This window comes from Brassica oleracea, chromosome C1 (assembly GCF_000695525.1).
Source record: "Brassica oleracea var. oleracea cultivar TO1000 chromosome C1, BOL, whole genome shotgun sequence".
Taxonomy (NCBI): Eukaryota; Viridiplantae; Streptophyta; class Magnoliopsida; order Brassicales; family Brassicaceae; genus Brassica; species Brassica oleracea.
This window is the reverse complement of record NC_027748.1, coordinates 27,714,958-27,730,796: the sequence shown is the minus strand read 5'-3', so window position 1 is coordinate 27,730,796 and position 15,839 is coordinate 27,714,958. Positions and strand designations below refer to the sequence as shown.

At 33.7% G+C, this 15,839-nt stretch overlaps 3 protein-coding genes across 3 annotated transcripts; 1 reads left to right on the top strand and 2 right to left on the bottom strand.

Annotated features, from left to right (window-relative positions):
• Window positions 1-532: 532 nt before the first annotated feature.
• LOC106312796 (AP-1 complex subunit mu-2-like) lies at window positions 533-3,283 on the top strand. Its single transcript, XM_013750454.1, has 11 exons — window positions 533-847; window positions 1,007-1,153; window positions 1,237-1,299; window positions 1,379-1,555; window positions 1,654-1,757; window positions 1,858-1,965; window positions 2,050-2,146; window positions 2,243-2,340; window positions 2,454-2,595; window positions 2,675-2,797; window positions 2,911-3,283. Exons 1-11 carry the CDS (start codon window positions 719-721, stop codon window positions 3,007-3,009), a joined length of 1,287 nt encoding a protein of 428 aa, XP_013605908.1. The 5' UTR covers window positions 533-718; the 3' UTR covers window positions 3,010-3,283.
• Window positions 3,192-6,283, bottom strand: LOC106312787 (putative disease resistance protein At1g63350). The gene has a single exon (XM_013750442.1). The coding sequence runs from the start codon at window positions 6,162-6,164 to the stop codon at window positions 3,576-3,578; it is 2,589 nt and encodes an 862-aa protein (XP_013605896.1). The 5' UTR covers window positions 6,165-6,283; the 3' UTR covers window positions 3,192-3,575.
• A 7,174-nt stretch (window positions 6,284-13,457) lies between these two features.
• On the bottom strand, window positions 13,458-14,903 carry LOC106336501 (UDP-glycosyltransferase 75B2-like). Its single transcript, XM_013775344.1, has one exon. The coding sequence runs from the start codon at window positions 14,868-14,870 to the stop codon at window positions 13,458-13,460; it is 1,413 nt and encodes a 470-aa protein (XP_013630798.1). The 5' UTR covers window positions 14,871-14,903.
• Window positions 14,904-15,839: the final 936 nt, after the last annotated feature.

Here is a 15,839-nt window from a genome sequence, read left to right as displayed (position 1 = left end):
CAAAATCCCACTTCCCTCCATTACCACAAACCCACTCGCCGCACATGACCATGCACTGGTCCTCCATTTCACCAACCTGTAACACAACGACACAACCTGTCTTTAACGGCCATGGGATCTATTGATGTCTAAACCAAAGCAAGATCTAATTTTACCTCCAATTTCTGCTCAGAACAGCTCGGATTCACTTACAAAGACGAGTTTTTTGGATCAGTTCCCCCACACCCAACACAATAAAGAGTAAGGCACGTCGTTATCAATATGTGACCTAGTTCAGTAGATTTAATTTCGACATTTGGATTGAAAGCACAAATCACAATCCAATGGGTGTGAATAAGGCACTTGGTATCATAAACCAACAAAAATAAATGCATACTATGAAAGTAATAAAAAGAAATCAAATAACACATCAAACCAAACAGGTTTCTCGGTTATCTCATTAAGGGCATTAGTGTCCAATTTTTTGCTTGGCCCAAAGGAAAGTGTGCCTCTCTCCATGTAAGGCAAACTCAACATGTAGCCCATCGTGTAAACAATTCTTTTATTTTACGCTTCCACGTGATGAACCCGAAAGAACAATAACAAGATCATCAGATCCTTTGTGAAGTTCAGTTGCGAAAATGAAAAATCTGAGCAGCGAAAGATCCACCTCATTCTCCCTCTAGATTGAGCTCCATCGAAGCATAATTTCATCAGATCTCATTTGAATCAGACTCACATGGCAGGAGCTGCTTCTGCGCTGTTTCTGCTGGATATCAAAGGTCGCGTTCTCGTCTGGCGTGACTACCGCGGCGACGTCTCCGCCGCTCAAGCCGAACGCTTCTTCTCTAAGCTCATCGAGAAAGAGGTTTCGTTTTCTGATTTTGTTGCCTTTGTGTATAGTTTCTGTAGAATCGGAAAATGTTGAATTCATCTGTGAGGTTAAGAAGATTCTTTAGATTAATAGGTTTGTTGATTGGATTAGAGTATTCATTTCTCATTATGTTGCGTGTCTGATTGGTCACAGGGTGATTCACAGTCAAATGATCCAGTTGCTTACGATAATGGGGTCACTTACATGTTTGTCCAACACAGTAACGTTTACCTTATGATAGCCTCCAGACAAAACTGTAATGCTGCCAGTCTCCTCTCCTTCCTTCACCGTGTCATCCATGTAAGTTAATTCTTCATCTTTTCAAGCGTACACACACATAATTGTAATGCTGTTACATATGATGGAAGTGGTGATCTATATAGGTCTTCAAGCATTACTTTGAGGAGTTAGAGGAAGAGTCACTGAGGGATAACTTTGTCGTTGTGGTATGTTTTACTTCTTCCATAGCTCTTTTACAACTACTATTTTGGCTATTTATTGAAATTGATTTATGGTGATTGGCAGTATGAGTTACTTGATGAGATGATGGACTTTGGGTACCCTCAGTATACCGAAGCAAGAATCCTCAGTGAGTTCATCAAGACTGATGCATATAGAATGGAAGTCACACAGAGACCTCCAATGGCTGTCACTAATGCTGTCTCCTGGAGGAGTGAGGGATTACAGTACAAGAAGAACGAAGTGAGTGCTTTTGTTTTCAAGAGAGGAACATTTTGTTACCATCTGCTGTGTTTTTTGGTTTTGCAAATTGATTACAGCCTCTGCTCTTGTTTCTCCAGGTTTTCTTGGATGTAATTGAGAATGTAAATATTCTTGTCAACAGTAATGGGCAAATTATCAGGTCTGATGTTGTTGGAGCCCTCAAGATGCGAACTTACTTGACGTATGTTCCTAAATCATTTGAAATGTCATCCCCCTTTTGCTTTGATCTTTGTCTTGCCATTTTATCTGACTCTTTTGCTCTTTGATCCATTCTATTGCAGTGGAATGCCAGAGTGTAAGTTAGGACTGAATGATAGAGTATTGTTGGAAGCGCAGGGGCGAGCAACAAAGGGAAAAGCCATTGATTTGGAGGACATCAAATTCCATCAGTACGTTCTTTAAGCTCCAGTGATCATTACCCTTGTAAACGATTCTATACTTAGAGTTTTATGTATTCTTTTTCTTCAACGCAGGTGTGTTCGATTGGCCCGTTTTGAAAATGATAGGACGATATCTTTCATACCACCTGATGGTGCTTTTGATCTGATGACATATAGACTCAGTACTCAGGTTTGAACTATGGAATATAGCATGGATAGGAATTTTTTCCTCCTCCTCAACAAATTTTATCTCATGATATTATCTTTTTCATACTCCTTGGTTCAGGTGAAACCGCTTATATGGGTGGAAGCGCAAATAGAAAGGCATTCCAAAAGTCGTGTTGAGATGCTCGTAAAAGCTAGAAGTCAGTTCAAGGAACGGAGGTAAATATATTTTATGGCACTATGTCACTTTTGATTGTCTCTTTCACTTTAATGCACATATCTTGATGATCAGATTCTTTGAACATTTGATTTGAGAGTTTTCTATTTTGCAGCACCGCAACGAATGTTACGATTGAGTTGCCTGTACCAGCCGATGCATCTAACCCCACCGTTAGGACATCTCTGGGGTCTGCTGCTTATGCTCCTGAAAAAGATGCATTGGTCTGGAAAATCAAATCTTTCCCCGGGAACAAGGTACATGCTTTTTTCCTTGATCGAGTTGAAACCATCAGCCATCTAGTCTCAATGTTAACCTCTAGAAAAACAAATATAGGAGTACATGTTGAGGGCAGAGTTTCATCTTCCCAGTATAACTGCAGAAGAAGCAACACCTGAGCGAAAAGCTCCTATACGTGTCAAATTCGAGATCCCTTATTTCACTGTCTCAGGGATTCAGGTAAGCTAGTTTGTTTCCACATCTTCTGCATTTTAAGCACACACCCCAATGCGTAAACTGCCCTTCCATAAGTGATTAAACTTCCATGTACTAAATGCTGGTGTGTGGTGTAGGTTCGGTACCTGAAGATAATCGAGAAGAGCGGGTACCAAGCACTTCCATGGGTGAGATACATAACCATGGCTGGTGAGTACGAACTAAGACTCGTCTAAGGCTCATTCGCCTTTTATCCTTTTATGCCAATTGTGGTTCCCACATTCCTCCGGGAATCAATGAAACGAAACAAAACAGGACACAAGTAGAGCAAAATAAACGTTTTGGAACTTTTTTAGCCGATCAATGCCTTTTAATTTTTTTAATTTGACTTTAGTACCCATATTCATGTGAATTTATCTTTATGGTGATTTTTTTACTTTACACATGGCCCTTTGTAACCTTTCACTACATGTTTCCTTCTTTTTTAATTCCAGCTACATTCTGTCTGTCTTCTGTTCTTCCATCAAAATTGTTAATTGATGATATTTTGGTTCTTGTCTTTAGGGGGCATATGTTACTGTAATATATAGCTCTACCAAGAGCACAGCTTTTAGAGCTTTTACAAATAGTAAACAAAGAGCCAATTGAATTAATCAATACAAGCGGGCATTGGAGAGAGGTGAACTTCTGAGTTCGATCCATTCCGCCTAGGTTGGTACGGAAGAATGCGGTTGATTGTCTTGATTCGGCGTTTCACAGACGTGTAGGCATGAACGTAAGAAGCGGGTTTTTGTAGCTTCGTCTATCCATTCCACAGTTTTATGATTACTCCATTTCCACCATGCTTGCCACTTTGGGAATCCAGTGGAAGCTTTTTCAGATTCGGGCATCTGATTATATCGATTCTCTTTAGACATGGAAAAGGTAGGGGATTCCAGTAGATATTCTTCAGCTCTGGTAGATCACCCAGCAAAAGAAATTCCAGCCTTCGAAAAGGAACAATCCCTGATTTTTCGCCTTGACGACCTTTCTCTTTGTTTATTACATCTTCTAATTGTTTTGCAAATTGAACGGAGAGAACTCTAAGATTTGGAGCGAACATCAGTAACGTCAACTCCTTCACGCATTTGCAATCTAGTATAATCACTTTAGAAAGGTTCGAGAAGCATGTGGTCCTCGGATTGACTGTTTTGCTCTCCATGCATATCGTTCCCATCTTTATTTCAGAGATACTGCACCAGACAATGTTGAATTCACGTAGATTCTCCATAGATATTGGAAGTGAGATACCAGATGATTCAAGTTGCATACCCCTGATCGTTAGATTTCTTGTTGCACGTGTCAACTTATGAGAGCTCAAAAATTGTTCCAAACCTGGTTGAAGATCGATCTCTATGGTTAAAATTTCTAAATGTTCCAAGGTTTGTAACTCCTCCAGTATGTTGCAATCCAATGAAAAACCAGCACGAGATAAATTCAATATTTTCAAGTTTTGCAGACTTGATAATATCCCATCAATATTTGAAAGGTTATCTGTCTCCTCCAAATCCAAGTGAATTAGCTTTTTCAACTCTTGCACACCCATAGACAAATGACGTATACTTGTATATGACAAGTTGAGATATTGCAAGGAAACTAGTTGTGATATTCCATACGGCAGTTCAAACAGATTTCCATTATATGATAGATCCAAAACAGCTAGTCTTGGCATGGACTTGAAGAATTCACTCGAGATATTTGTCAAATTTGCTTTTTGTAGGAGCAATGTTGTGAGCTCGAGATATTCACGACTGCTAGAGAGATGGTGAATCTTGTTCTTTATCAGTGACATCCTTCTTACAACATTACAGTTCTCAACCTTTGGCATTTCACTTAACCCAGCACCTGCACGCACAATGAAAGCCTCTTTTTGTGCTCCTAAATCAGATGCAATCCATAAGGCCATCTCACGAACTACATCATGCATACATACATTCTCTGTTCCATACCATTTGACATCCGTTAACAGTGATGCACGAACAAGACTACCAATTATATCATAACCCTTGTTCTCAGCTCTTTCTATACCTCCACTTCCGTCTATTATCCCTTCGCATATCCATAAGCTTATCAATTTCTCTTTAGGAATTCTATCATCTTCGGGAAATAAAGTGCAATATAGTAAACACATTTTGACCTGCTCCACCTCAAGATTATCATAGCTATACTTCAAAAGTGGAAGAATTTTATCTTTCATGCCAGAAAACTCTACGGCATATGAAGTCAAGACATCTATCGTGTAACACCATTCTTGTAGCGTCCTCTTGCATGACATGGCCTCGCCTACAACATTAAGGGCCAACGGTAGGCCACAACATTTCTTAGCAACTTTTCTTGCAAGTTCGGGGATCCCTGGATCACTTCTTAATGTTATTTGTCCAACCTTCTTTTGGAACAAATCATATGCGTCATCTTCCGACAAGCATTTGACCTCCATTGGTTCTTCAACGCCCATGTGCGCACATATAGCCTTGGAACGCGTAGTGAATGCCACTTTGCATCGGTTTTGTGTTGTTGGAAACGGGATTCCAATCTCAACTAAATCCACCTTCTCCCATATGTCATCTAAAAACAACATGAATCTCTTTTTCCTTAAGAAATTGTATATAACACCAGCTTTTTGGCTTTTCTCTTTTTGTCTCCATTCATCTCCATCAAGACCAACCTTCCGAGCGATCTCACTTTGAATCTTCTCTACTTGTAACTCTTTAGACACCACAACCCAAATCACAAAATCAAATCCACACGTCATGCCACTGAACTTATTGTTGAGTTGTGTGATAAGAGTTGTTTTCCCTACTCCCCCCATACCATACAAACCCATAATACCAACTCGATCTTCCATGAGATCATTCCATGCGTTCTCCAACATTTCTTTCTGACCAACAATTGTTGACTGAAGCTGTCTTTCCTCCACCTCAAATGTGTGAGCTTGCTCAACCATCACTTCGAAAACTTTACTATTCAGTTTTTCAACCTCCCTTAAAGTCATGGAAACACTTTTGCCATAACGATAACTCAATATTAAACTCTTAGAGCAAAAACCAAGAAGACAAAGCCTTTGAAGTTGAACATTTCTAGCACTAAGAAGATTGTTGGCTTCGTTTTCAAAAGTCTCAACTCTAGTAAGCCATACCTGGAGTTCAGAAAGCCTTTGTAAACCTCTATCCTCCTCTCTTGCTACCCTTCTTGATAAATCATCACGCTTAGCCTTGAGCTCTTCCATGGTTGTCTCTAAAGCCGCCAGATTCTTCTCGAGGTTGTGAACATAACCTACTTGGATGTCTAGCCATTGACATACCTTTTTCATCGATTGATCAGAAGATATCGAGAGGGAGACGCAGTTGCCCATTATAGAAGAACATAAAAAAGCAGATACTTGAAATTTTACTTATCTGAGAAAGTCAGATATGATGCAGAGAGAAATTGAAGACAGAGTGTGTGCAGATAGTAGTTGAAGATGGACTTTCCTCTTGGTCCACACGAAACAAGATATTTTGATATAGTGCTCATTTGATTTCAACAATTATTGATTCACATTCACACTCGTTTCCCGTTAGTAGATTCACATTTTTTTAATATATATCTAAATCCACGCTTATTTTCCTTTAAAATAGAAAACTAGAACCAGACCTGCCCGGTCTTTGTTTACGTAATATAATTAAATATTTTTTAAACCATTATATAATCTATAAAAATTATAATAAAATGATGACAAAAGTACATCACATAATACATATATTGCCGTTACATAATTACACTAATAGTAAAAATAAAATGATTTATATAACTGTAAATGCAAATATCACGCGAATATTTGTTTTTATTTAACCGATATCATTTTTATTTACCCGATATCGAGTTGGCTAGTGATAAATAAAATGTTAGTAGCCTTTCATTGGCCAGGTTTGATACACGTTAGAAAGAATTATTTACAACATTTGGGTTCCCAGTAAAAAAGAGAAACCACTTTTCATTTTTTAGGAATATACTTTTGTTTTCTATAAATAATATAATATTTATTTATTTTTTCATGTATTATGTATTTTTATTATGACATTACGCATAATAATTAAAATATATTTTAGTTTATTTTTAGTTTATGTGTGTTTTCCATAAACTAACATATATATACGAAAATAATATTTGATATGTTTTGATAGGTTTTTGGTCATAAATGATAATTATATTTAAATTTTCAACCCGTTATATAAGTAGTCTTAATTTTTAATTTCTCAACCCGATATATAAATATTTGTCATGCATTTTTAGTAAAATATTTATATTATACTTATTAAAATGAGTAATTGCACTTCTTGTATTTATATTATTATGCAATTAGTTTTATTTTAACTTATTGACTTTAACATTTTATTATATGTAGGATTTTTATTTTATATGAACTTTTTTTTTCTTTTTTAGAATATTGTTATCTTGTCTAAATGTTTTTCTTTACACACAAAACTTGAAGAATATTTTTTTGAAACTTTCCCTATTACAATTTTCTCATAAGAAAAATCTTAGGTGTTTTTAATTTTTTTAATACTAATACTTAAATGTACATGTTATTACCAAATCTAATATTTCAAATCCTTACTAAAGAAAAATAATTTAAGGTAAAATTCAATTGAACATATGTAATATCGTACATAATTTAAAAATAATTTTCTACTAGCATTTTAGTTATATATATCTAAAAAAATATCGTCAATCAAATAGATTAGTCAAATTGGTTATTTGAAAATTTAATTAGGTACAAATTTAGAATTATCAAGTAAAATAGATTTTTTTAAATATTTTCTCATTATTAAGTTTTTATTCCTAAATACGACATATCCTTTATTTTTTTTTAAAATATTGTTAATTGATTTCATTAACAATAAAATTTTGAAAAATGTAATAAACATTTTTTAATAGAGGATAATATCTACGAATATATGGAAAGAGGTTTTTTACTTTACATATTAAGATTTATAGTAGTAATTTGCATTAAGTGTAATATTTATCATGAATTTGTTGTGGAATAGATTTAGGAAAAAAAAATTAGGTTTAAGTTTATTAATTACTTCAATGGCATTGTATTGTAATTAAGTTGTAAGTGTTAGAGTTTTTTCTTATTTATACTTCTGTTTTAATAAAGTTGATATTGAAGTGAATTTTGTTCCACTGTATTTTTTTAAACAGTGTTATATTACACATTTAAACTAAAAATAGAGAAAATAATATAGACAAAAAAATAGCAATCTTATATATTAAAACAGAAGTCACAACCTTGATTCATGTGTGATTTTGTTTTTTAAAATGGACCTAATAGACACATTCCTAAAATTCATGTTACATTTAATCTCTAATCTTATCATTTAAATTTTGGGCCTACCATAAATATTTATTTGGCTATCAATAATTGGATTTAAACAATAGATGATCCATTGGATTTATAGATAGTATAAATTAAATAGATGTAATTTAATGTTGTAACACTATACCTCCATATGTTAATTATTTAAATATTTGTCGATGTTAACTTTTAAAATTATATAGATTCTTTTTTAAATAACAAAAATCATATTATCTAACAATGATTAATATTTACAACCCTAAACCAATGAAAAGAATTTTAAAACTATATAGTTTATTTTAAAAATTAAACAAAAACTAAATGTTTAATTATTTACTCGATAATATAAATCTATGAAGCGAAAAGTTTAATTTTTTAAAAAATTTCTAAATTTGTGAAATATTACAATATATTTAAATATGACAATAAAACAATATTTTACTAATCTTTATATATATAGTTACAATTTTAATAATAAAATAATAATCCAAAAAATATATATATATAGAAAAGAATACAAATACATGTGAAAGTTTGAAACAATCTATTCATTAAAAAATATACTGTAAACTTATTATGTTTTAAAAATTGATATACACATATATTATAATATATACTAATTTAGAATTGAAAAAAATATTATATAAAAATAATTGAAAATAAAAACCCGCGCGGTTGCGCGGATCGAGATCTAGTTTATATTTTATAGGAAGATGTTTTAATAACATCGTGCGATCTGATTTTCTTGATTTTATTATCTGTGTCAACAAATTTTGTTATAAGTTTTTATTTGATTTCTGTAGTAAAGCAGAGTTTGTGATATCTATCACAATAAAATTGAGTTTTCTCACTTCTCATGAAACCATCTCAGCAGAGTGTATTTTAAAATGCGACATGTGGCATCATATGCTTAACTTTCAGAAGTTGCTTCTTGTGGAGTTTTTAAATTTGGTTTTAGTTTTCTTATCTGATTCATTCGATGGCCTTTTTGTGTGTTTGTCTGTAACGGTCCAGATGTCATTAGGCTCTTCTCGTCCTCCATTCTCATTCTGCATCGTAAAGAAAACGTCATATTGATCAAGTTCAGTATGCAATGTAACGCTTCCGTTCAATCAGCTTATCGGCATAATTAAAGTTTTCATTTACTCCATTAAACCATCACATCCACTAACTCAAATTCAATAACACCTTTGCTTTCATCGGAGGTTACGAATCTTTACCTATAGATAGAGATGTAAGCTTCGGTTAAATTCTTATATTCTTCCCCAAAAACTGTGATAAATCTTTTGCTTCTAAGAAATTTGAAAGCTCATCGGCACTGTAACGTTTTTGAAGACCCAAGGTTTTCATCACCATCTTTGCAAAATCCATCATCATGTGATATGGAACTCTGGACACCAAGATTTATCCTCTTCTTTTCAGAAACACATTGCTGGTGTCGAAGAAGAAGATAGAATCTGGAGAAGAAGATCTGAGCAAAAGAAACATTCACAAGGAAGGCTATAATTGACTTTTAGAAAAAGTTTGTCAACTCTTTCTCTTTCTGTCCGCTTACTCACCTTACGGTTACTGAAACTCAACCTCCCTTATTCTCCATTTTCTGGTGGACCAGATTGGGTTTGTATTGGTTTTAGCCTTGAGGAAAGATATCAATTTGTTTGACATTGCAGATTTTTCTGACTAACCGAAAGGAAATTTATCAGAGAATTCCAAGGTCTGCCTTTCTTTAACAAGTTAGTCCTTTTAAAACTGTGTTCATTCAATTCTGATGAAAAGGGGGTGATGTTTTTGTTTGATTGATATTCAGTTGGGCGATTATAGCATCCAAGTTCAAAGATAAAAACCACAAGGCAGTGTAGAAGAAGGTTTGCGAATTGTCGTCAGTGTGAGTATGACATCTACTTCGACAGAGAAGATGTTTTCCCGTCCATCCATCTTCACTGAGAAGAAATCTAGGAAAGTAGAGAGATGACAAAATCACTTCTCATATAGTTTTAAAATATGCGCTTGGATCACACCCAAGTCTGATAATAAAAAAAAATTGATTTTGGAATTTAGTGTTTGAATGTGCTTTCTTAACAGATAAAGGTTTCTATGAAACAACGATTTCATATATGAAATTGGATAGATCAGCAATCTTTTCATATATTATGATTAACTAAAAAATAGATCGGATCATTTATGAATCAATAATTTTTATATTGTATCAAATTATTTCTCAAAGTATGTTCTATTATTTTCCTCTGTTTCAAGCAATAGTTTTGGTTGGAGAGATCGGAAGCGGGAAATATATTATATAATTGCGATGTTGCTTAGACTTCACGATTTTGATCATGTCAACAACACCAAAACCGGTTTTGTTCAATAAAACAATCGGAACAACATTGCTTATAGAGGAGGATATGCTTCTGAATCTGCAACTGATCTATCTAATGCTTGTGCCTTCTTAGTGGACTACAACATCTACTTCTGAATCTGCAACTGAGATCTTACTTTGAAATATTGCAGTGGTTAAGAATGGTCTCACTGCAGAAAAAGGAAAGTATGACACTTTGATTAATATAAAAGATGGTTTACAACTACATCTACATGCTTCTACACTAACATTTTTACCACAATATTCTAAATATGTATAATTATTTATAATCACACTATTAATCTTACTTATCTTCTTTGGGCTAAGAGGTAAAACAAATTTTGCTTTGAGTTTCTATAATTTGAGAAAAAAACTTTTCTAAAAAGCTTATTTACACTTTTGGCTTGAGTTTAAATGTCTAATTGGAATATAATTCACTTATTGGCACTACTGGTTTTCTTAAATGACACTCTATTAAACATAAAATCCGTATAAATTTAACCACAAGTTTAACACACAAAATGAAGCATCCTTATTTTGTTCTCCTACAGTTACTTGGAATATTACTTAAAATGTCATTAGACCTACTTTCAAATATACTAACTGCCATTAACAATTAATAATATTGATATGCTATAACCTCTCCCCCCTTCCCTTTAATTCCATTTTTCGCGGATCCTCACGTTCTTTTATTGAGCCAAAATGTAAATTGCAAAACTATTTATTTTCGGTAAACTAAGTTACATAAAGTAAAATGTAAGCCACACGACGAGAATTTTTTATGTGATTTATATAAAATAAGTTACGGCAGTTGGGATTGTATAGTTGGATCCATTTAGACTATTTTACTAAAAATATGATGCTATAATTCCTATATAAATTATGGTTTTTATAGTACATGCTATAATTTAGCATAACTGTAAACATATATATATGTATATATATATATATATATATTTTATTTATAGTTTATATTACAATATATTTTTCACAAACTAAAACATTTAATAAATTACATATTTCAAAATAAAGCTTCAATTTGTATTCACAAATTTATGATTGAAAAGTTAAATATATTGCTTACCTAACTTTAAATCTTTGAATTTAAAAGTCTACATATAGCATGGTCAGTATTTCATAAAAATTCAAAATTTAATTTATCCAAAAATAATTTATTTACATAAATTAAAATATAAATTAAATATAAAAAATTTTAAATATATAAATTATTTTAAATATTTTATTTCTATTGAATAAATATTTGTTAACAAAAAAAAGTAATCCCGCGTTTTTAAAACATGGATCAAAATCGAATCTCAATGTAAATTATATAAAACCATTTTCAATACTATTCTTTATCCATACCTGAAATTAATCATTCTTTCTAACATATTTTGCTAAATTTAAAGTCGTACTACAAAATTAATCAATAAAAAAAGTTTGAAAAATGAAAAAAAAGGAAAAAATTAAGTTTGGTCATTTTGCGAAACTCTACAATTTAAAGTCTCAAATAACATTCTATCTAATCAAAACACATAACTTTCTTTCAATATTTTTAGAAATAATCAACCAAAAATATACCCGCCTTTTGAAAGGACGGATCAAAATGCATTATCTTATAAAGCACGAGAATTTAATAATCATCAATGCTTTTTGGAAACTAATGAGCCCAAAGAAAAAACAGTCGATAAGGTTTGTGAGAAAATACACAAAATTGATACAAACACCAACGCAGTATAATTACTCACCATCTAAGCATCCACTTCCTATTCCCGAATCCGATCAACTTCATAAAAAAAATAAGGAACCACAAGATTAATCAAACACCAACACATCCATCACATGAGCTTTAATATCTACATACAAAAAAAATCCAAGAAAAAAAACTAACAACACTTAGAAACACTACAAGATAAAATAAAAAATAAAACATCGGCTCGAAGCTACTCTGAGTGTTGTTAGTTTTTGCAATGAAAATATACAATTATATAGTAAAATAATACAAGTTTTTGCTATGGTCACAAGGATTATATTGTGCAACAACATGCATATCAAAAACACATAAATTAACACATAAAACTATTCTCCACATATATTTAAGAACATATTTTAATCAACAAAACACCCGTCACAAAACAACTACATGCAATACTGCACTTGTAATTAACAATTCACAATATTCACATAGCACAGACTTTCAAACATACAAAAATAAGTTACCACCCAAGATAAAACACCCAAAAATCTTCCACATTATGCAATAGTCAAATCAAAGAATCCCTAAACACAATACATCTGAACACACAAAAAGACACATACACTAATCAACTAACAGAAGTCCACAATACATTTGCAAGCAAACAACAATCCGCGTGAAGCGCGGATAAATCACTAGTACAAACTAAAGAAGATGAAAATAATGGATAAGGATGTTAATCCAATCGCTAATCAGTTTGCCAAGCTTGATCCAACCTATAGTGGGAGGATTACTCTTAAATCTCTTGGAAACCAAATGGAGCAATTCTTTTATAATATTTTGATTATTGATCGAACAAGCTTGTTTAGAGAAGTTTCAAATGGCACTTCAATGGAACATATATTTGTAGTATATGTAAATTGATTTTCATTTAATGATTGGGAGTTGGTATGAAATAATGTCTATATAAAATAAATTATTGTGCAATACATTTATAACACTTATTTTTTTGAAACTTTAATCATCGCCATTTTTTTTTTGAATTATACAACTGTATCCTAGCCTCACAGAAGTGGTCCAGACTAGTCACGTGTTGCCACGTGTCGGTTCCCGTCTGTCTCTGACAATGCCGAAATGTTAATTCTCTAGTGGCCGGAACTCGAACCTAGGTGGTTTCACCAACATAGATAAATGCATTTCTTTGCTTTATAATGAAATTGATAAACAAATGGACAAGGTTAAAAACAGTTTTCAACTAACCGAGCAAGTTAGATTTCTCCAAACATTGATTTTTATCTTTAACCTCCTCTGCTCCACTGAACAGAGTCTCCACAAAAGCCTCCATGTTCTTATCTGATGACCCTCTTTCTCTACCCGCTTCAACCGCTAAACGCTTCCATGCCTCACCGTTTTCCCTCAGCTCCACCGACTTCTCCTCCATCACTGCTTCCAAACACCGTCTTATCTCTCCTCTCTCCACCAATCCATCCTCGTTCTCTCTCACCCTCACACCTGTCCTCCACAAATCCTCCAGAAGCTTGGCGTTTGTCGGTTGATCCGACCACATAGGAAACGCCACCACAGGAACGCCGAGAACCAAACTCTCAAGTGTTGAACTCCACCCACAATGACTCAAAAAGCAACCTACGGCTCTGTGTCTTAAAACCTCCACCTGTGAGCACCAAGGCACAATCATACCAACCTCGTCGAGCGCGTGTCTTAAACCAGCTATCTTCTCAATCTCTGTCTCGTTCTCTCCTTCTACTTTCGCTTCTCTGTTTGCTTTATCAGTTATAACCCACAAAAACGGCCTTTTACATTCAATGAGAGCTCTAGCTAGTTCCTTTATCTGTTTCTTGGACAATTCAACCATTGTTCCAAAAGAAACGTAAATAACAGAGGACTCTGTTTTCGAGTCTAGCCAAAGTGTATAATTACTTTGATCTTTTACCGGTTCGCTTCTTGTGAACATATCTGGTGGAAGTAAAGGCCCAGCCGCCACCATTTCGATATCCCGGACAGCGGTTAAGGCCTCTGCCTCGAGCGAATCGAATGTGTTGACGAGAACTTTCACGTTGGGTTCTTCTTTGAGAAACTCCATCAACTCTAGATACACTTCTTGTGCGATGTTGTTGCTAGTGTTGGAAGGTGAGAGGAAAGAAGGAAGATCGCGGGTTTCGAGAGTGGGGAGATTCGGGAACTCAAAACCGAAGTTATTCCCGGTTGAGTGATTGTAATAAACGTTGAACGCCAAAGCGGGCTGGATCCATAGGAGAACAGAAGGAAGGTGAAACCTACGTGCTAATCTTGGAACCCAACTAGGAAGAATCGTGTAGATCACGCAAGCCACGGGAGAGTCTCCGTTTTTATTAGCTTCGATGAACTCCGACAGCGTTTTATCTCCGTTACGTTCGAGATTCAGCAGCCTGTTTTGGACGTCTTCGGTGTTGGAGATGACCCCGTCGTCGAACCCATCGGAGAAGGTAAGGAGAGAGAGATTGTACACGTTGTCGTGGCTTTGGATATTAGAGCAATGAAAGACGGAGTGACATGTGGCCAAAGTGACACGTGCGCCGGTGGTTCTGATGAGTCGATGAGCAAAACGGAGGGATGGGTTCACGTGACCTTGCGCTGGAAGCGTTACAAGTAGAAAATGCGGTGGTGCCATTTTTTGCTCCGCCGAAGTGACTTCGAGAACTTGTGTTGTGTCTCTTTTGTGAATTTGTGGTGTTGTATTTATAAACAAAAATACGGATGAGCAACTGAGATTTGATTTTGGGTTATGTGACATGAATAACAAAACATAGCATTACATGTACCGGTTACCGCTTTTACGTAATCCACGATGACGCCATGATTGATATCATAACTTGTCGTCCCCCTGAAATTTCCAAAGTCTTTTTTTTTACAACAATTACCAAAGTCAAGTCCATTTTCTATTAAAGTCAATGCGATGATTCCTTATATTATACTACTTTAACTTATATATACATTATAGTTGATGGGATGTTAATTTCAATCAATAATTTAGTGTCTAATAATTAACAATTTTAAGTCAATGCAACGATTCTTTATATTATAACATATATACTAAATTTGACCCGCGCGGATATATTTTTCAAAAAATATGATGCTATTTGTTTCTTATGTCACTATTTAAAGTTGGGAAAAAAACTCGAATTCGATGAACCAAACCGATCTCAATCCGAATAAGTAGTACCAAATCCAAACCGAAATTGATTAAATATCTGAATTATTCAAAATTTTGGTATTTGAAGAACCGAAACCTAATCCGATCCGAACCGAACTATTTTGGGTATCCAAAATAGATTAATATACTTATATATATATTAATTATTTTTAGATTTAATATATATAAAAACACCAAGAATATATATGATACTTTTAAGTTCGTTTAAATACTTGAAAATATATACAAATAATCAAATGTAAATATCTAAAATAGTTATTAATTCTCTATACTTAAATAATTATTAATTCTCTATCCAAATATTTAAACCAAACCAATTTATATGTTAAGTTAGGTACTCTGACATATGTTATTCAAATTTATATGTAATATATTCTATCGTTTATAGATTTTTAAAAAATTAAAGAATATAATAAATTTAAATTT

Coding starts and splice junctions, on each gene's coding strand:
- LOC106312796 (XM_013750454.1), top strand. CDS start 719: ATGGCAGGAGCTGCTTCTGCGCTGTTTCTGCTGGATATCAAAGGTCGC. Junction 848..1,006: donor CTAAGCTCATCGAGAAAGAG/GTTTCGTTTTCT, acceptor GATTGGTCACAG/GGTGATTCACAGTCAAATGA. Junction 1,300..1,378: donor GGGATAACTTTGTCGTTGTG/GTATGTTTTACT, acceptor GGTGATTGGCAG/TATGAGTTACTTGATGAGAT.
- LOC106312787 (XM_013750442.1), bottom strand. CDS start 6,164: ATGGGCAACTGCGTCTCCCTCTCGATATCTTCTGATCAATCGATGAAA.
- LOC106336501 (XM_013775344.1), bottom strand. CDS start 14,870: ATGGCACCACCGCATTTTCTACTTGTAACGCTTCCAGCGCAAGGTCAC.